The following is a 22,217-nucleotide window of genomic DNA, read 5'->3' as shown; positions in this document are numbered from 1 at the left end:
AATGAACTGGTTGAAAAAAAAACAAAAAAACAAAAAAACAATTAGAGCTTTATACAAGCGAGATATGCTCCATGGTTAATTGTGGGCCAATTGCTACGTATTTAACAATATTGCTTATAGCGAAGACAGGTAAAGTGAACCATGTTAATATTCAAATAATCTAGTATTTCAAGGCCAGTGATTATGACAAGGAATATGTTTATGAAAAACAACCAACTACTTTATCCGTCAGCTTAAAGGCATAGAAGACTCGCCCCAAACCGTGTGCGGCGCTCTGAAAAAGTTAACTTTCCGTTGCTTGCAAGTGAAGTTTTCTTCTTGTCGCTACAAAATGCAGACAGTAATGAAACGTGATACCTTGTTATCTACTTTCTAGACCTGAGATGTCCATCACTGCTATGTACACTGTGTTGTGGGTATTGACCGTAGCTGTATGTATTGACTGTACACTAGTGTCTAATTACCGACGGTAGCAAGCTGTGTGTGTATTTTCTGGGATCGATGGTGGTGTCTAACACTTCTGTTACACCTCATTCGAAACTAGGTCAGATTACCGGCATGAGACGTTTCTTTGTGCGCGAGTCTTCACACCCTTTAATTACTTGGTACTACCGAGAGGTCCCTTTCCATTTAGACTGCTATTTTACTCCTCCTTTATCTATCAACGTAACTAACAATGCTAGCCCATAACATTTTCTTTGTCTGATACATTTAAACTATTAAAAACCATGAATGTTTTACATTTGTCTATATTTCTTTTGCAGGAAGTGGGGGGGTGGGGAAGGGGTCATTACTTAGGCTGGAAGATCTTAACACTGCTGTGGGGTTAATGCTTTGTGGTTGGGAGGGGGAATGGGTCATAAATTAGGCTTGAAGGTCTTAACACTGAAGAAGGTTAATGCTTTGTGGTGGGGAACGCTGGGGGGGGGGGAGAAGGGGGTCATAAATTAGGCTGGAAGATCTTAACACTGCTGTGGGGTTAATGCTTTGTGGTTGGGGGGGAAGGGGTAATAAATTAGGCTTGATGATCTTACCACTGCTGATGGTTAATGCTTTGTGGTGGGTTCGGCAGATGGGGAAATTTATATCTACAACTGTATCATTTATAGATTGTTACATCGCAAAGAGACTTTCTTTTAAGGTAAGTCTTCAAGCAGACTGCAGGAGAAAACCTATGTACTGTGCACATCAGAAAATGAGATAAAATCCTGATCATACCAGCTGTGCATCCCTCTCTGACTGAAGAGCATCTGCTTGCGTCTCAGCCTGTCTTCGTCCATATTTGGCCATCTCTATGTCGGTACGTAGATCGTTATGAATCTTTTTAACCTCAGCTGCAAAGTGGAAAAAGAAATCAATCGTAAGATGTATCCTAGGGGGAAGAAAATAGTCTGCATTTGTGAGCCCTCAGAAAGGGTAGATTCAGAAGGATGGACATTACACCCGGAAATATGTCAATACGATCAAATTTTGTAGCTCAAAGGGCACATCTAGAGACATTATGACATCATATACTCTACTGTTGCCAGACGCATTCCCAAAACATCACCTAATTTGAAAAAATTTCATTTTTTCTCTGTACAACATTCTAAGGATGTGGTTTTGAGATGTAGATGCAAAACAAAATTCCAGCAAATGTTGCTTTCGATTTTAGCCACCAGATATATAATATACCTTTGAAAACGATCAATTTTGGTAGCCATTAATCCTGATGCAATTACTAATGTCACCTGCAAATAGCAGCACATCCAGCCTTAAAAAGAGTTACTCACCGTAGTACACTCCGTACAGTCTCCAACACCTCAGTATTATCAGATAGCTTAGGGCTCTAGTCCATTTGTATTCAGTACCTAAGTTACCTGCAAATACCACCACATCTAGCACAATGGATGTAACCACCACCGCAATATCAAACACCTGCGAAAGAGAGTGTAGGACACCATGGATGATAAAGTATCACAATTTAAATGCATAAATAGGAGGCGAAGAGAATGTACCTGGTTCAACATTCGATTCTCAGCTTTTTGGGGTGAAAGCCTCTCATGTCTCAAGAATGTCGGTATAGGCTGATTTTGTGTCATGTATACCTCTCGGTAGGCTAACCCCTCAGCACATTAGTAATCTTCAACAGTACAAACATTGTATGCCACTGTGTAAGCAAAACTTGGTTGTGCTTACAATATGTCTTTGATGCTGATCATTCAAACTAATGTAAAACAAGAAGCCATTTTGATTGGACAAAGTCTTTTGCTACCCATTCTGGATGCAGAAATATAACAACTGTAGTTTAGTTTAGTAGAAAAAAAGGATCAGGAGGGACACTCAAGTCCCTTTCAAGGACCCTATAGGAGAGAAATAAAAACAGAAGACACAAAAAATCAGACCCGATTACAATGCTTAAAGTGTGTGTTCAAAGCATTCTTAAACCCATTCACAGTACTTGCAAGTACAACTTTCTCAGGCAAACCGTTCCACTCATTCACGACCCTATTAGAAAAAAAGTTATGCCCAATATTAATCCTACTATGTGACTTTTGGAGTTTAAGATAATGACCTCTGGTACAACTACTATTAGCAAACATGAAAAAGTCAGTGAAGGATAAATTGTCAAAACCATACACAATCTTGAAAACCTGAATCAAGTCACCACGTAACCCCCTAAGCTCCAGTGTGGTGAGATTCAACAGTTGTAACCGCCTATAATAAGAAACACCCTTTAAGGAATTAATCATCCTAGCAGCCCTCTTCTGGACCTTCTAGAGTACTTCCTTATCCTTAGCAAAATATAGGTTCCAAGCCTGCACAGCATACTCCAGATGAGGCCTAACCAACTGCTTATAAAGCCTAACAACAATGTTCCTCTTTCAGAAAACTGAAGTTCCTCTTGATCATACCTAAAACCCTATTTCAGTACCTCTTTTAGCAGCTTCGAGGCAATGTTTATGTTACAGAAAAGAGGCAATGTAGATACCTAGGTCTTTTTCAAAAAAGACCTCCTGTAACTCCTCACCATTAAGAGTGTAGGTATACTTTTGGTTACTACTACCAATATGCATCACCTTGCATTTAACAATATTAAAAAGCATTTGCCATCCCTGGGACCAGGAGCAAACCTTATCCAAATCCATTTGAAATTTCTCAGAATCGCTTTTGGAAGAGACCTCAGAATACAGTTTGGTGTCATCAGCAAACTTCTTGGCTGTACACAAAATATCTAAAATATCTAAATATAGCTTTGAGTGACCTTGGCTCACTACAGAGTTTAAACTTTGTTCAAATACAATATGATATTCATGCCAACTATACCATACATGAAGAGACAATAGTAATTCCTAAAACACACATTTATAAAGAAAAAATAAATTCTATGAAATGCACCGTGTATTTGCTGCAACCAAAGAAATCTCACACTTTGGTATTGACACTTATTCAATTAGGTTCTCACTAGGTTTTCCCGCCAAAAAAACATAAAGGAACTTTCTCACTATTTAAATATACCATATTTTACCGCTAAGTTCTCCTTTAGATGTGAAGACAAATGACCCAGGATAGTAAAAACACCGTCACTGAAAATAGCTGAATAACTTACATTAATGGAGGGAGAGATGACACTGTAATATTTTTATCTACGGCAGTGGTGGAGCTAGGGGTATTGGTCAAGGGGAGCAAGAATGGTCTGTAGGGGCACTTTCGACACTATCTAAGCGGAGCACCACCACAGGTTGGCGCGGAGCGTACAGAAATTTTTTGAGTAAAGATACTCCCTAGATCGCGGGAAATAACCCTTTCCTGGCCTTGCTAATTTGCAGATAAATGAAAAATAAATAGGTGCCATCGCCAACAAAATTTGACAAATGTCAATAGGTATTTGAGAGCGCAATAAAAAAGTCAATAATCGCGAATAAGTATAAAGTGGTAAAAAGCTGAAAAGGGTGCCAGCAGTCCATTTGAGTCTGTCAGGGGGTGGGGGCATCCACCTTCTGAATGTATGGATGCTCTGCCACTGATCTACGGGGTAAGGCATTTTTAAATATTCTAGACAGACGTGTCGAAATTGACAAGCATAACAGTGAATGGCAAAGAGGGCAGAGGAGATGTGTAGAGGGTTTATCTATATACACCCTGGGAATAACTTTAATATCTGGTATCCATTGTATCGAAAAATATCATGCAAAAATGGCATAGCAATTTTTGTACACAGGAACTTATAGTACGTACTTTATAAGAGACTAAAATCAGAGCTTTCAGAACTGTTATAATGCGAACATTTGAATGTTAAACTATTCCACCATTTGGTGTAGACTATTTCACTGCTAGGAAATTTGAATGTGTATCTCCACTGCAATTTTAAGATATTTTCGTCAACTTCTTAGTTATTTTGGGACAAAAAGAGTAGGATTTGATTTTGTTTCTCCTCTGATGTATTAAACGTTGATCTGTAAAACTAGTAATTAAATCAACAAATCAGTAGCAAAAAGAAACTCTCTAACTGATATTAAAAAAATCACACAAAGGGATAATAAAATGCACACAGTAGCACATATTTCTGTTTACAACATCATGAAACAAGATGTCTGACCTCGCATGTATCATAGAAAGGTGTAAACAATATTTTGGACATTTGAAGAAACAATGTTAAGAAACTGGTCACTATGGTACAAGTAAACTGTTATCGCTTAAAATTGAGATAAATTCATCTCAGCGAGCGGATAGCCTTCATTTTTTATTTTCTGTTTTTTCTGTTTATTTTCATCTAAGAAATTAAAAACCATCCTCCCACACCCAGCACAGTAGTACTTCATTTCTAAAAATGCAAAACTCATCTAAACACAAAGTTTCCCCAAACCTTAACCGGTTTGTGAATTAACGAGCGACGTACTCACCTCATATAACCTATGCATTACCGTATTAACCTCGCTCTAGCATCTGGCAATTTGTCTGTATGTGAGTGTGGCCATCTCCCTTCCGTAATTTCCAGGCCGCATACAGACACTCACATACAGACACTCACATACAGACAAATTGCCAGATGCTAGAGCGAGGTTAATACGGTAATGCATAGGTTATATGAGGTGAGGGAGTACGCGCTGTGAATTTGCATATTTCATGAAGTTTTGAAGTATTATTGAAACATTTCAAAAATTTTCAAGCAGCAGTGTGGTTTGAATATTAATGAGACAGACATGAGCTGACATTCTACAAACTATCCAAACAAACTCAAAGGGTAAATAATCTCCAAACATTTGTAAACCGAAATGCCCGCCAACGTGAATCGTGAGGCGGTTCCTCTCTCTGCAGACTACTTCCCATCGCCTGTGAGCATACATTCATTAGTTTCAGGAAATGTTGTGAAACTTGACTTCTTGCCAGACAAAGTCCATACACAGAGAACCATGTACATAGTGAATTTCTTCTGACTATGCAAACAAATGAATGCAAACAAGAGTAAGGAATTTCTTTCATACTTTGCCTTACGCGAGATATAAAAGGTGTGGCATTCATAGACTGCAGTTTCAAAAGAAGCACAGCTACATCAATAACATCAGTAAATATTAGCTGGGTTATGTGTAAAGGTCAACACTTTAGCTCCCAAATGTGCTAGAAAATCAAATAATGCCATTTTACCGAGCATTTTACCGATGTTGCCATCATTTGACTTCCACTCTCCCTGTCCCCCCCCCCCCTTTCACTGGGAGATATGTTTATTGTCTGTAGTATTCAAAGAGATGCTGAAAGCTTGGGGGGGGGGGGAGAGAAAGCAGTTTACTGATGTAATGTGCATTGATAGTGGGGGAAGGGAAGGGAGCTGTTTATGGTTGCCAAAGGTCATGGATTGGCTGTGACATCACAGATTTTGGTACCACCAAATGGCTCTGTCGAGGACTTAAGGTCGATGTCATGAAAAAGAGATTCCGACCAGCATTTATGTGTATAAAATGAATAATCAAGCTTGTTTTCTTTTTGATCGTACTATAAACACAACTTTTTGTTCCTTCTTGCAATTGGATATAGACAATCGATGTTCTAAAGTTCTAGTAAGTTCAGTGTATGCCACTGATGTTGTCAGTTTGAAGCTTATTGAGGGCATGATTACTAATTACCATCGTATTAGTTTAAAGACGCCACGGTCCAAAAACAATATAATAACGTGGCCCAATGTGCGATTCCCATTTCTGACCAGGATTCTATGCAGGGATTATGCTTATCGAAATTAGGATGGCTGAAGGGAAATAAGCGCAGATAGAGTTGCAGATTTTGCTCGTGAAGAGTTGTTTAAACCTAGTGCTGTACAATTTGTGTACTTGATAACTAGTTCTGTTACCAATGCAGGTATCAAGGCTATTATTAAATATTACCAAATGACATACACAACCTTATAACTACATTTTACTCTTTTTAATTTTTTTTGTTGTTAAACTTGCCTCTCTTTGTCATCATCGTCGACTTAAACTTTTTCAACATTATTTTATGACTAAGCAACGACCTTGGCATCACTCTCACTAAACAAAACAACTGATGAAACATCGTTCCATAAATGTGACCAACTTGCATTGCAAGTCAATACCATATCGACAGACAATGAATGATACATGAGTCACCGCAATATATGATCAGCTCAACGTCTGGGAATTGAAAGTGTTTCGCAGCTACGACAATCAGTAGAGACATCTCTTAACCGGGGGATAAAGCGCTGCTGCAGTAGGTCACGGAACGATAACAATTCAACTAATGGTGTAGGTATTAATGAAGAATACATTATGGATAGAGTGTAAGCCTTACATAGTGTCTTGACAGAACAGACTCAACATATAAATACATATATATATAAATATATTATGCAAAAAGAGTTTCATATTTAAATAACAGAAAAAACAGCTTTCCTTTACCCTTTCCAATTCATTTCTTATAACTCTGTCTTATAAAAAAATATAATGCAGTTGTCAACATTTTTTTTTATCATGTTCAATTGTAGACCTCAAAATACAGTTACATAGCCGCTGTATACTGCGTGGTCTGTATGTGACAGTGTTGAAATTATCGTAGTCGTCGGTAGGCCTATCAGTCAACGGGGAAGATGTACCATTTAGTATGGCTTAGAAACCCAATGGAGTGTTCAAGTCTCCAAGAACCAAACAACAAAGAGTGACGAACTATACAACGCTAGTGTCGTGAGTGAGCGATGCCCTTTGAACACTTTTGAAACTCAGAACAAAGCACTAAAAGCCACAGACAATTTCTTTTTTTTTTGTTTTTGTTTTTGTTTTTGTTTTTTTTATTATTATTATTAGTCTGAAAGCAAATTCTGTGTGGGAAGAATTTTTTTGGCTGCGATTATTTAAAGACTTACCAATCACCCTGTGTAAATATTACCAAAAGTCATTGTAAAATGATGAAGACATTTGCAAAGTGTTCTGAACTGGAGTATATAGTATACAGAATTGGGACAATGTAACCACAATGAGAGCTGAGTTTATGGTGAAGTGGGCAGCCTAGAATAAAGTTGACCCCAAATGGGTTATCAATTTCAGTATGTTTTCTCCATGACTGTGTGAAATCATTGTTTATTGTTTAAATTGTGTATACCTTCCCCCTAAGATTCACTCCTTTCCTTTAATTAGTACAGTAATTTCTGAAATATCTGTTTTTTATTATATATATTTTTTATTACAAACATCTTTATCACAGACGATGTCTTACTTTAAAGTTTAGTCCACTACAAACTATACTTAGCGATACTTGGTACTGTTTGGTGCAAAAAAAGTGATTGCAATTTTGCAACCCAACAATAACAGTTCTTTGAGAGCTTTCTCTCATAAATGTGAAAAATTAAGACATTAAAATGGTAAATCAATAAACTCTTCAGATCGGCCCATAATTGACCCTATTAAAGTGCCCACTCTTGAGCGAAGCCATAAAAATGCTCAAAAGTGGTTCACTTGTGAAAGGATAGACCAGCACATTTATCATTTATGGGTTACAGGCTAATGATAGTCAGTTAAGAGCCTAGATACCTACAACAACTCTATCAAGAATGTTAATCAACAAGTATGTGTTTTACCCAGTTTCAGATTGAACACATGAGAGAACTTTCATCAACAATGTGCACTCGAGTAAGATTACATTAGGTATGCTGCAATGTTAAAGAATAATTAATGAGCACAGTGGATGTGGGTGGATAGAGAGTAAAGTAATTGAGGCTTACCCAACTTCCTCTCCTCCCAGCCCCCCCCCCCTACACCCAACCCACTCCAACTATCCCCTGCAGAAGTTTCATAATTTTCAGTTCAGCAAGAATCAAAATTGGGGGGGGGGGGGGGAGAAAACAGTTATAACACAAACCTCCAATCTTTTTTTCAAAAGTTTAAAACCAGTACTGCATATTCTGAGAGTCACCTGTCGATAGAAAGTCAGAAATAATGAAATTGATACAATGGCTGTTAATCTCTTTTTGGTCACAGAACAGTAATCTTACATATATCTAACCAGTACTTACCTGAATTCACAGCAAATGGCTGAGTTTAGCACCAAAAAAAAAAACCCAAGTTATGAGCTGCAATATGGAAAACCAACTGAAAGTCAGAATTTTTTTAAATCAACTGGAGCACAATTTGCATACATGGTTTCATCTAGGACAATGTTGGCTTAGTGATGACCCATTTTTTATTTAATCTTTAAGGCATTGAAGACTCGCCCCAAACCACGTGCGGCCATCTGAAAAAAGTTAACTTTCCGTTGCTTGCAAGTGAAGTTTTTTTCGTGTCGCTACAAACTGCAGACAGTAATGAAACGTGATACCTTGTTATCTGGACCTGAGATGTCCATCGTTGCTATGTACATTGTGTTGTGGGTATTGATCGTAGTTGTATGTACTGACTTTACACTAGTGTCTAATAACCGACGATAGAAAGCTGTGTGTGTATTTTCTGGGATCGATGGTGGTGTCTAACTCTTCTGTTAATACACCTCATTCGAAACTAGGTCAGATTACCGGCATGAGACATTTCTTTGTGCGCGAGTCTTCACACCCTTTAAAGTGAGTCTTTCGAATGAAGATGATGTGACAGTATTATGACTCTTCTTACTCTGCATCAGCAATAAGAAGAAACCTGCATCCCCCTTCCACACCCCCCACCTCCCAACCCCCCCCCCCCCCCCCCCCCCGCCTACAGGGCCCATTCCCCTTCCGCTATGAATGATGCGTAACGTTTGATCCACACCTATAACCGTAATAAATCAACGTTCCACCAAAGTATCTCTTCTTTGCCTATAAATATAAATATATAAAATGACCTCACCTCTAAGAGAAAAAATGATAAAATGGCCAAGCATGTCGAGGCTAGCACTTTGAGGATGTCGGCATTTACATCTGAAATACACAAAGGCAAGGAGAAAGAATAAAAAGGTTAATTCTACCCACATGGAGCAAAATATGACCTCAAATGTACACAGAGGTCAACGGGTTTAAAGTTCGTACATTAGAGATACTCGTAGGGAATATATATCACAATTTAGCAAAGAGAATTTTCATCAAGCCAAACAATAGCAATTTTTTAATCCTTTGTTTCATAAAGATATTGCGCTGAAGTAAACAATGCATGTTTCATTAATCAAATCACTTATGGAACTAAGTATAGATGGTAATTTGATTTTCTGGGATTGCTAGCCTTGAAAATAAATATAAAGTAGCATCAAATGATGTTTAAAGCTGCATTTGCCGTGATGGTTGTAACTATCATTATCACACATAAATTAGATACCCACCTCAATATGACTAAGTTATGTACAGTATGTGGTTACAATTAACTTATATAATTAACAAGTATAATTAACCATTAGATGCAGCATATCTGTGTCCCTCAAATTTACTGCAAGGCTTTATTATTTCATTTTGCACTCTTTTTCCCCGCTAATTTCATCGTTCCACGATGCGAATTTGGATAAAGTAACAGACCAAGGGGGTGTGGGGGTGAGGGGGGGGGGAGAACTGAATCTTTAGTGTAATTCCAAATTGGTTCCAATCAATCAACCATATCTTGAGAGTTAGGGACAGGGTTATGGGATTTTCAACTATAAGGGTTTTATTTTTCTTTTTTTTTTTCTTTTTTTTACAATATGCAACATTATATATTTAAAGATAGGTGGCCATATGTCCCCAGAAATGTCCCCAGAAAATACGTATGCCTACTGTCCTGGGGAAATGGGAATATCCCCAAATTTGTTGAAAGAACCTTGAAGAATTTCAAGTTGACTTGTTCCGCCTTCTGTTAGTGGAAACAGCTTGAACAATTAAGCTGTGATTGTTTAAATACATGTACAAATTCAAAAACAACCTTCATCCTTCAATACTTTCAATAGCCTGTGATTCACAAGGATGACATCTTGTTGAACTTTGTGATAAACAATGGCTTCAAGTATTGTTCAAATTGAACTTTTAACAATCTGCTTGTAGCGAGCCCAACAACAATGAAAAAGGGTCTCTTCCGATGGCGGAAATGTGACTTACTATACGGAAAACAAAAATATTGCAAAAACAATATATAAACTAAAACAGTAGTGGAAAAGAAATGGTCGACTGTCCTGGGGAATATCCCCAAATTTGTCGAAAAACCCTGAAAATTCTTTCAATTTTATTATTCCTCCTTCTATACGTAAAAACAGCTTGAAGAATTAAGCTGTGATTTTTTACATCTACAACTTCAAAAGCAACCCTCAACATTCAATACTTTCATAGCATGTGATTCACAAGGAGAACATCTTTTTGCACTAGGTGATAAATAATAAGGCTTCCAGTTGGCTTCAAAGATTTTGGGCATTGGATTTTTATCTTGCACAAAATTCTTCTTTTTTTTTTTTCTGTAAGAGGTGTTCTAAACCTGGGACATTTCACACCATCATCTTTGAAAAATTTAGAACCACCAAAACTCTTGAGGGGTCCTCAAAATTCCTCTTTAATTAGCAGCTTAGGTGACTAAAAAGGGAATCAACATCACATGCCCAGATTTCCTGGGGAAAAAATTTGTACATCTTGATTTAAAGGGAAGAAAGTGTTCAGTGATTGGACTAATATATTAACTATGAAGATCACACGTATGATATGCAGTTTGTTTCATTTTCAACCGTAACCTTCTATCAAACAAAAACAAACACAAACTGGATTCAGATTGTCACAGTTTCAAGAAAAATAGCGCATCATCGGTTACGATCTTGTCTGTCCAGGTTCCAACTCTAGACCCTGAAGCGTTCAGGTGTTTAACGATCTCAAGATTGTTCTCAAAGACAACCATTAGTCAATTGTGTACTAAGTCAGTGCTTGTACCACATTACAAGATCCATGAGGCATACATGTATGCCCTTCTTGCAACAATGCTGATCTTGCTACTGTGTGTAAATATCTACAAGGAAGTAAAAGTTGTATGTGTAGTTTTCAATAGTTTGAGTTAAATAGACCCAAGTCGCTACACACACTATACTGTAAGAAAAGGATTTGAAAACAGAGAATAGAAGTAGTCAGTACAGATGCTGCTTATAGTTTTCATACCATTAATTTTCCAAATTCCACCAGCTTCACTTGGTTTTCTCTTGCTATTTTTTTTCTCTGTTAGCTCGACAATTTGAACAAACCCAGTACTATTCAAAATTGATCGCAATAGATAAATCGTTGTGGGGGAGACAGGTAAGCGAGGAGCGAAGTCAATCTAAGACAGTTTAAAGTTGTATTTATTTGCTACAATTTAGGTGCAGCTATCCTTGACTATTAATGAAAAGATATTGGTACTTGAAAATATCATCTGTCACACTCATAGTCAGCCCAAAACTTATTGGTTTGGGTATTTATATACTGTACTTACCCATCTCCATTCTGCATATATGCACTCATATGAACCTAGCTTTAATAATCAGCAGTTAGTTTTACAACGCTTATGTGACCACAAATGTGGTAGAAACCAGCAAGGGCTTATGGATTAAAACTTACACGTCAAGTGGCTTCCAATTCAACATATCAACTCAAATTTGGAATCTTTTCAATTTTTTTTTACAAAGTCATTTCAGATGGGAAAACCGTAGATTGCTCGTGGATGAAAAACCCACCTTACTCCAAACCCCCGATTGCGAAGCCTCATTGCTTTAAATGCCACCACCTTTATCCACTCGGCCACAGCACCGGTATACCAAAGTTGGTAACAACAATACAATAGTTGGTAACATTTTAGCACTGCCCACATATGCTCCAGAGGGTGAAGTTAGAGTATTTATCGACTTTTGTAAGCTAGGTTAGAATTGAGCGCAGATGTATAACAAGCACAGGTATTAGAGGGAGTGAAGAAAATCTGCAAAATGGGGCAGGAAACGATGACATTATCCATAAACTTCAAAGGCTTGCAAATGAAAAATTAAACAATTACCAAACCGTTTTGGACTCCAAAGTTTTTGAATTATACTTATATAATTCAGTTCATAACTTGCCAGTGTGGTAGCTCAGCCAAATTTTGAAAACCGCAATTGATCTTGAAGTTCATTGCCGGCGTACCCAATAATATTGTATGTGCATATTAACATTGGCTCGGTGAAATCTCCGACCCAGTGCATAAGGACAGCTTTAATCAATCATTTCCAACGGAAATTAAAACATTCCATTGTTTTTATTGCCTTGCAAAGTGTGTATTTAGGTGGTCATAATCGGATGAGCTAACATACATGGTTGATCTTACTCGAGAAGGCAAAAGTCTATGTAACATTTTTACTTCCAAACTCTCGATGTCTGGAAAATACATCACCGCTAGACGAACCTTGAAATTTCCGATTGGTGATTTCACTTGCCTATTAAAAGAACTTCCACAGCAGGCCGAACTGCTAAGATACTGTACATGCTAAAACATGACCACAACAGTTTCAAATGATACAAAATCACTCTTCTGTTGTCACTTACATTAGTAGTAACATTTATGTGCATGACATTCACAGCTTTAAGCTTGGAGTGACATTGCTGTTTATTATCATATAAATGATACAGTAGGTTGAACCAGTGAGAAATCGCCGAATCAAATGTCGTGTTTGTGATTACGCACAATTTGTAGACTGGATTATTGAGAAATTTTTCACCTCAATAGTATAGAGTCGAACACACACGTAATTAAACAGACGGATGCGGTTAATTTTTGTCATCATCGAGCTCATATGCATCTTTCCGCTTTACGGTACTTTATCAACCCCCTCAATAAACTAATGGCAGAGCAAATAGAAAGAAATTTGAAAAAATTGCTTTTAAGAAATTTTTTAAACAAAAATTTTATCCAAACCTTCCATCGTTATTAAAATCATTTCAGCTGTGAGAATGAAACAGTGAACGAAGACTAACAGGATCATAGTGATGTGGAACGGAGAAGAATTAACGACTGCTTGCACTTTCTGTTGGAAACTGAAAGAAAAAAGAAGAATATGCAAAACATCAATAGAAATGTTAACACTGGGTCCCATAGCAACACAACACAAAGGAAAACAAAAAAACATGTAAACGGTGAAGGTTTGCAGTCTTTCTTTCAAAGTCAAGTTATTTTCACATCACTTGATAACACTTGCCATATATAGCTCTAGTAACAAACACTGTTACCTCAAACATCACCCAAGAAAAAGGAAATCAATAAATGGAAAGTGACTGGAAATCCCCCAAACTTGCTGGTTACACTAAGATATAACAGGGGAGCGCAGAGAAGAAAGGAAAACAAATATATCTACAGGTATGCTTGATAACGCGTATCAAAGAGAATATGTATACAAGTGAGAATGCATGTTAAAGAAAATATATGAAAGTGAGAATAACGAACTATGGCGTGTAGTGTATGAAGGTTAAAAAAAGGGCGGGAAAAATAGCGTAAGCAGTTCGCGGAACTGCTACCCGTACAGAGGACTATATGAATTTTAACGGGGCCTTAACCGTTTCCCAAAACAGTCCCCAAATCCCTCACTATGCAGGATACTTGTAAGGCTGCACATGACTGGTAAATCTACTTCAGTATCCAATGGATGGAAAAAACTAAAATCCTTGGTCAGCGTTCCGAACGAATTGCGTAGAAAAAATCCCAACGAAAATCGTACGATGTTGGCACTTTGGATGGTGGAATGAGAAGGGATGGGCATTGACCGGAGGGGCTGGTCATAGAGGGCGCACTGTGTTAAAAAGTTACCAGTTTATTGTAGGCACGGTAGAATGAGAGTGCTAAGGTTGTGTGGGACAGGTAAGCAAGGAGTGAAGTAAATTATGAATAAATAAAAAACTTAAAGGACATTTTATTTTGTTATTTTTTTTGGGGGGGGTGGGGGGTAGATTGTTATTCCAACCAGCATAATCCTTACTAATCCTAACGTCACTGATTTAAATTCATTGCTAGCCAAATTTGCCAAAACGTTTGTTGTCATTTCACACAGACATTATGTGGAAAGGAAAATGAATAATATTAGCTAATTGCTACTACCGTAGGTTTGAATATTTATAAGCAATGAGCTTACCTGTCTCCTTACAACTGTGATACTTTCAGACATTTTGACCGGGGTATTAGAATGAGGAGGGTTTCTGACCGGATGCGACCAGTCATCTTAGGGTGTCAAATGCTAAAATGGTTACCATGTCACTATTACACAGGTAGAGGGACAGTGCTAACATTGTGGGGAGACAGGTAAGGAAGGCAGCCAAGCAAATCATACTTTAATAGTTTAGTTGGAAGGATGCTCGATATCTTTTTTCGAACCCAATCTGAACATTACCAAATTTAACTCAAAACCTCACAAGGTACAATGTTGTTTAACATTAACAATGTGTAACGTAACCACAGTTATCACAACAATGTCTCGCTGTGTTTGTTTTCTAAAAAGGGAGCTCACTCAACACACTTGGTATTTGTTGTCTGAGTTATACTGAGTGCATTTAATAAGTTGGTTCCCAACATTAAATCAATACTGAGACAATGGACCCATCAAAGGTAAACACAAAATTTGGTTTCTGTTCCCATAATACATTATAATACGATATTTTGGACAACCAACTCCAATGGTTTCCCACAGACACCAAGTTGTAGCAACTTAAAGGTTGATGGAGCAACTTAAATTTTTCACTTTAACTATTGGAGAAAAGGTTTCATGTAGCACCTTTTGTAACGTGTGATCTCATTTGGGTATATAATCGATACATGGGAATTACCTCTTGTTTTAAAGTCATTGCCATCAACTCAAGTCAAGGGTTAGGGTTAGAGAATAAGTCCGATGCTCGTTCGCTTTTCGTGCCAGAGATGTAGCCAAGCAGAGCTGGGAAATGTCGAGATCAGGATCAATATGACCTTTAAAACAGCACATGACGATTTCCCTATCCCAGGAACATTCCCCCATTAAAGTGAAATTGTGAGAACCTATAATATGTTGTCAAGGAATCACAACAAAAATCATTCAAACCTCAAATTTGGTAAATGTGCAAAGTATACAATATATGTAATGCTGACCAGTGAAATTCAGCAAAAGGCCTGAGATGCCCCAAATTTCAGGTTGGGTTTTTTTTGGTTCCAGAAGAAGAAACCTAGATGTTCCCACCCTAGGGACTCCAGTCACTGTATCATTGTTTTAGACATCATTTCTACAGTTCTAAGACTATGAAGGGATTTGCAGATTTGTGGACAATTCTTTGACAACGAGCCCTAAGCCTGTTCTGTCTGTCATAAACCAATGTTGCAAAACTGGTAAGAATTTTCTTCCCACTCCTGCTCCTATTTGCAAACTTCTTGATTCCCTTTTGTAAATTACTAGAGCCCTTTTGCAAACTGAGCTTATCAGGGGCTAATATACCAATCTCTACATGCACAGTACATTTACAAGTACTTAACTAATTAGCAGCAAATCTCCCAGATAATGTCTTCCCTCCCACAATCTTATCTCACAAAAACATGACACGATGCACTTGTCAAGATACCGTTGTACACAATCACGACCTTCGACCTTCGGCACTGTTTCTAGCTGACGCAACTACACCCTGTGCTTTACCTCAATGTACCGTAACTCTTTTGTGATAGTTTTCATGTAATTAAACATGATTGTATGGGACCCACCTCTAAATATACTGTACTGCCACAACATAGGCTATAAATGATAATAATGTATTAAGGAATAATCACTCTACTTGAAGTAGACTTGAAAACTGGTTAAATACAGAACTGTGTGTCCAGTTAGAAATATGTCCTAGATCACTTATAAGATAGAGGAGAGAGAAATGTATAAAACTGCACATTAACTTTAATTGTCTGTGATAGTATGTATATAATGGTACACTTAATATTGTGATTGTACGCAACCTGTCGTACAGCCACGAAATATGTCATGATGTTCAGAAATATCACATAAGTGCAACTGATTATTAGTACTGCACAATGTCCTGTTTAGAACTATGATAAGACAGATGAGAGAGAAATGTATAAAACTGCACATTAACTTTAATTGTCTGTGATAGAAAATGAAATGTACACTTAATAGTACTGTGATTGTAAAAACAAGTGATGTTGGCACTTTGGGTGGTAGAATGAGAAGTAAGGACATTGACCAGAGGAGTCAATCAGAGAGGGCTCACAGTGTTAGAAGGTTACCAGTTCATTCAAGGCATGGTAAAACAAGAGTGCTAAGTTTGTGGGGAGACAGGTAACCGAGGAGCGAAGTAAATCTGTCATACCACCACAAAATAAGTCATGACGTACAGAAATATCACATAAGTTCAATTGATTATTAGTACTGTGTCCTGTTTAGAACTATGATAAGGCGGGTGAGAGATGAATGAAATAAGTTGCACATTAACTTCAATTGTCTTTGATAGTAATGTGTACTTAATAACGTGATTGTACGCGACCTTTCATACCGCCACAAAATGTGTAATGATGTACATAATTATCACCTAAGTGGACTTGGGAACTCCTGATATACTGAAGTATCTAATACGTCAAGACTGGATGAGATCCATTATGAGTAAATCATATACTAGAATATATACTGTTTACTTTAATGTTTGATTCATCTCAAACAGTACTAACTTTGAGTGTACATGTATACATTGACTGTAGCACAGTAGCAGTCAACATACAGTGTAGTACAGACTTGAACTGCACTGTTACAAAAAATACTGGTATGATAATTAACATCATTTATCATACACTTGTACAAAACAGTCAATATTTTCATAACTGCTTCAGTTTCATTGCTCGCATACCCACGTATGTGTTGTAAGCAGTTTTGAAGTTTTGAAGATTTTAGCCTGTAATTTCATTAAACTTAGCACCAGTTGGTTCTGGTGCACACTGCACACTCTCAAAATATTCAATCTTGCTTCAGAGTAGATAAAAATCATAAAATGATTTTGCATTCAAAGTAGTGTAAGTTTTTGAAAGCGTCTGACCCCACTTCCTTTTGCCTTCTTGGATCAATTTCAACCATTGGTACATGTAACATCTTGACCCAGCCCATATAATTCCTTGTAATAATAATCAGCAGGTATTTTTACGACACTTAAGCGACCACAAATGTGGGAGAAACCCGCAAGGAAGTCAGAATTCAGATGGGAAAACCGTAGATTGCTATTGGATGAAAAACCCACCTTACTATGACCTGGTCGGGAATCGAACATCCCAAATCGCTAAGCCTCTCTGCTTCAAATGCCACCGCAAATACTTTATTAATATTAACCAATCACTAGCTGGTAATGTGTCATTGTGTCATTCCAAACTTTACTTACTTCAACAGACAGAATGTTGACAGCCTTAATTCATAAATCATTCACATATCATTCTGAAAATTCCAATCAAGGCTTTTTTTTATTCATTTTTTGTTAATGCATAAAAATTACGAGTGTAAAGACCTCAATTACATATCATTATAGAATTTTCCTCCAACTGATGGTTTTAATGGAATCATGAAATTCCAACATTCTAACATTGCAGTGACCTTCTGACTGTAGGTTGGTTTAATGTGTCCTATGGGATATCAACTCTTAACTCTGTATACACTCTAGGCTAGGTTTGAGTTCATGATCGGTTACCGTTTTTTATGACAAAAGTTTGCGTTAGGTGACTATAACTACTGTGCCAAGTACATATGATTATGGAGCTATCCTGTTACATGGTACATTTACAGATACAATTTAAACAAGTCACTACCAATCACCATACTATCATAGCAACGCCCACTTTATACCAGAGTTAACCAGTTTACACCAGAGTTTTAAAGAGTCCATACTCCGACTGGTATTCTAAATTTCTAGCATTAGCTAATACATCTTTGCTTGTACTCACCCTAATGGATTTAGACTCATAGCAAGTTTAAAATCTACTATCTAGATATTTTCCCCCCAAAAAAGGGTGTTTTGTACTTCCACATAGAGCCTTGCATTTACTCATAATGATACCAAGGGATCATTTGAGGGATATTTACTCATACTCATTACAAGGGGATATTTACTCATACTCATAACAAGGTGATATTTACTCATACTTGCTACAAGGTGATAATTACTCATACTCATTACAAGGTGATATTTACTCATACTCATTACAAGGGGATATTTTCTCATACTCATTACAAGGGGATATTTACTCATACTCATTACAAGGGGATATTTACTCATACTCATTACAAGGTGATAATTACTCATACTCGTTACAAGGGGATATTTACTCATACTCATTACAAGGGGATATTTACTCATACTCATTACAAGGGGATATTTACTCATGCTCATTACAAGGGGATAATTACTCATACTCATTACAAGGGGATATTTACTCATACAGTACTCATTACAAGGGGATATTTACTCATACTCATTACAAGGGGATATTTACTCATACTCATTACAAGGGGATATTTACTCATGCTCATTACAAGGGGATAATTACTCATACTCGTTACAAGGTGATATTTACTCATACTCACTACAAGGGGATATTTGCTCATACTCATTACAAGGGGATATTTACTCATACTCATTACAAGGGGATATTTACTCATACTCTGTACTTGAGGGGATATTTACTGATACTCATTACAAAGGAATATGTACGCATACTCATTACAAGGGGATATTTACTCTCTTATGAACATATTGTACTTTTGTAAACTACTTCTCCTCTTCAATTTTTCTGACTCCCCCTTCTTTGCCCTCGTCTCCCATCTCTCTATCTCTCTTGCCTCTTACCTCAACTTTACCCGTACCTTTACCCATTCCATCCTTTCCCACGTACACATCTGTGGACATACAATGTATATCAATTTCAATCTGACAGTTGTGCATCTATAATGCATTTTGTAACAAGATCAGCAACTTAGTCTCTCCTCTTTTAAGATGTATAGATAGCATATCATGTGACCATTCTAGCTATTTGTATCTTTTAATACTATCAAGTTTTGTTTACATGTCAGTAATATAGAAAAGGTCACTCCGCAGATGATAGCTTTACTTTGAACTGACTATCTGATCCTCAGCAAACAACCTTCATAGCCATCGCTATGGTAATGCTCATCTATTCGCCTGACTTTCTGTGTCACACTGTGTGTTTATCGGTTTGTTTTTGCTAACCAGAAGATTGATTTTGTTTAGTAAATCTAGTAATTACTGATATAATTGATTTTACTACCTACCAGCAATGTGGTCACTATAGCTACTGTTTAAAGCTATGTTGGATGAATGCCATACCAGGATACACACTGTAGGTCTAATGATCATCTGCATGATGAATGCTATATCACTGTAGTTTACTGCTATATAACACATGTGGGATGATGCTATAGTCACTGTAGTTTGCTGCTACAACACCTGTAGGATGAATGCTATAGTCACTGTAGTTTATTGCTATATATAACACCTGCAGGATGAATGCTATAGTCACTGTAGTTTACTGCTATATAACACCTGTAGGATGAATGCTATAGTCACTGTAGTTTACTGCTATGTATAACACATGTAGGATGAATGCTATAGGCACTGTAGTTTACTGCTATATAACACCTGTAGGATGAATGCTATAGGCACTGTAGTTTACTGCTATGTATAACACATGTAGGATGAATGCTATAGGCACTGTAGTTTACTGCTATATAACACCTGTAGGATGAATGCTATAGGCACTGTAGTTTACTGCTATGTATAACACATGTAGCATGAATGCTATAGGCACTGTAGTTTACTGCTATGTACTGTATAACACCTGTAGGATGAATGCTATAGTCACTGTAGTTTACTGCTATATAACACCTGTAGGATGAATGCTATAGTCACTGTAGTTTACTGCTATATATAACACCTATAGGATGAATGCTACAGTATAGTCACTGTAGTTTACTGCTATGTATAACACCTGTAAGATGAATGCTATAGTCACTGTAGTTTACTGCTATATAACACATGTAGGATGATGCTATAGTCACTGTAGTTTGCGGCTATAACACCTGTAGGATAAATGCTATAGTCACTGTAGTTTACTGCTATATAACACATGTAGGATGAATGTTATAGTCACTGTAGTTTACTGCTATATATAACACCTGTAGGATGAATGTTATAGTGTATAGTCACTGCAGTTTACTTCTATATATAACACCTGCAGGATGAATGCTATAGTCACTGCAGTTTACTGCTATATATAACACCTGTAGGATGAATGCTATAGTTACTGTAGTTTACTGCTATATATAACACCTGCAGGATGAATTCTATAGTCACTGTAGTTTACTGCTATATATAACACCTGTAGGATGAATGTTATAGTCACTGTAGTTTACTGATATATATAACACCTGTAGGATGAATGCTATATCACTGTAGTTTACTGCTATATATAACACCTGTAGGATGAATGCTATATCACTGTAGTTTACTGCTATATATAACACCTGCAGGATGAATGCTAAATTAATTTACTTTCTTTGTAAAGCGCTTTGAGCAGTAACTTTTGTTTACTGATTTGGCGCTATATAAGTCTCATTTATTATTATTATAGTCATTGTAGTTCAGCTATAATCACGTGCAGGATGACAAATATAGTCACTGCAACTACTGTTATTGACCTGCAGGATGAATGCTATCACCATTGCAATTTAATGCTATCAATCCTGCAAGATAAATGTTATAGTCACTGCAATAATCACATGAAGGATGATGTTTTAGTTATTACCATTACTGTTATTGACCTGTAGGATGAATGCAACATTCACTGCAGCTATTAATGTATACTGCTATATTAAGACAATGTGACTTTCTATACACATACCATATGTGCATCAGTAAAGAGTATATATATATATATATATATATATATAAACTCAACTGTAAACAATTAATTCATTACTAAATTATGTACAGCCAACACAACAATGTTGCACTTACTGTAGTATTCGTCATGTCTGCGTTCACTAAGCAGACATTCTAAATATATTTTCGTATCAAGTGTTCATTTCCTCATACTTTGGGAAAATCTCATAGTACGCATGAGATTGTAGTAGAGTTACTAAACCTACTAATAAAGAAAACCATGACTAAGGCTGAGAAAACAGTTATGTGGGTACACAGTGATAACTTAATTGTTAAACTTTTGTGTTGCAGTTTTGAATCTCTGAATTTTGTCTCATCGAGTACGAAGGCGCCAGTGTACAAAATTGCTAAATGTACAGGTCTAGATATATTTGCATATCAATTTAACCACTTAGCATGGCATTTTGTGATGCAAATCATGCAATACCAATACTTTATTCCCTGGTAACAGTGTGAGTCTATTTATAACTGTTTACCGTTTTTGTACTGCATAATATTGTATATGTATTTTGTATTGAGGGCTCCTCTGGAAAGCAGTGCTTCTGCACTGAGCAGGACTACCCTCATTAAAGTTGACAATAATAAAAATTCAAAAATATATGACTGAATGCATAGATCTACATTTAACTAGACTAGAAAGTGCATCTGTTTGCTTTGAAAAATCTTGGATGCTATATATTTCTATAACTGCAGTAGGTTTCATAGCTAGACCCTCTCATTTAAATTAACTTGAAGACACTTTAATAGTGACCTAGTTTTAACACAATATATATCGATTGGCTTTTGTTATGCTGTTCATGGTCCATTCACTGAAATGTATTCAAGCACAGATCTGGGACGATAAGAGTCAAATTAATCAGTATTTAATATTCAATACAGTTATATACACATT

At 36.9% G+C, this 22,217-nt stretch overlaps 1 protein-coding gene across 1 annotated transcript in view; it reads right to left on the bottom strand.

Moving 5' to 3' along the window:
- LOC139978239 (uncharacterized) overlaps positions 1 to 22,217 on the bottom strand; it is a 49,201-nt gene that overhangs the window by 14,976 nt on the left and 12,008 nt on the right. The window contains exons 3-7 of the mRNA XM_071988240.1: positions 13,299 to 13,417; positions 9,297 to 9,367; positions 8,341 to 8,394; positions 1,773 to 1,917; positions 1,219 to 1,334 (exon numbers count right to left, since the gene is read on the bottom strand). Of these exons, the coding sequence (XP_071844341.1) occupies positions 1,219 to 1,334; positions 1,773 to 1,917; positions 8,341 to 8,394; positions 9,297 to 9,367; positions 13,299 to 13,417 (505 nt within the window). The remainder of the gene's footprint in view (positions 1 to 1,218; positions 1,335 to 1,772; positions 1,918 to 8,340; positions 8,395 to 9,296; positions 9,368 to 13,298; positions 13,418 to 22,217) is intronic.

Source organism: Apostichopus japonicus, chromosome 13 (assembly GCF_037975245.1).
Source record: "Apostichopus japonicus isolate 1M-3 chromosome 13, ASM3797524v1, whole genome shotgun sequence".
NCBI classification, from domain to species: domain Eukaryota; kingdom Metazoa; phylum Echinodermata; class Holothuroidea; order Aspidochirotida; family Stichopodidae; genus Apostichopus; species Apostichopus japonicus.
The sequence above is the reverse complement of the archived record's forward strand: the minus strand, read 5'-3'. Positions and strand labels throughout refer to the sequence as shown.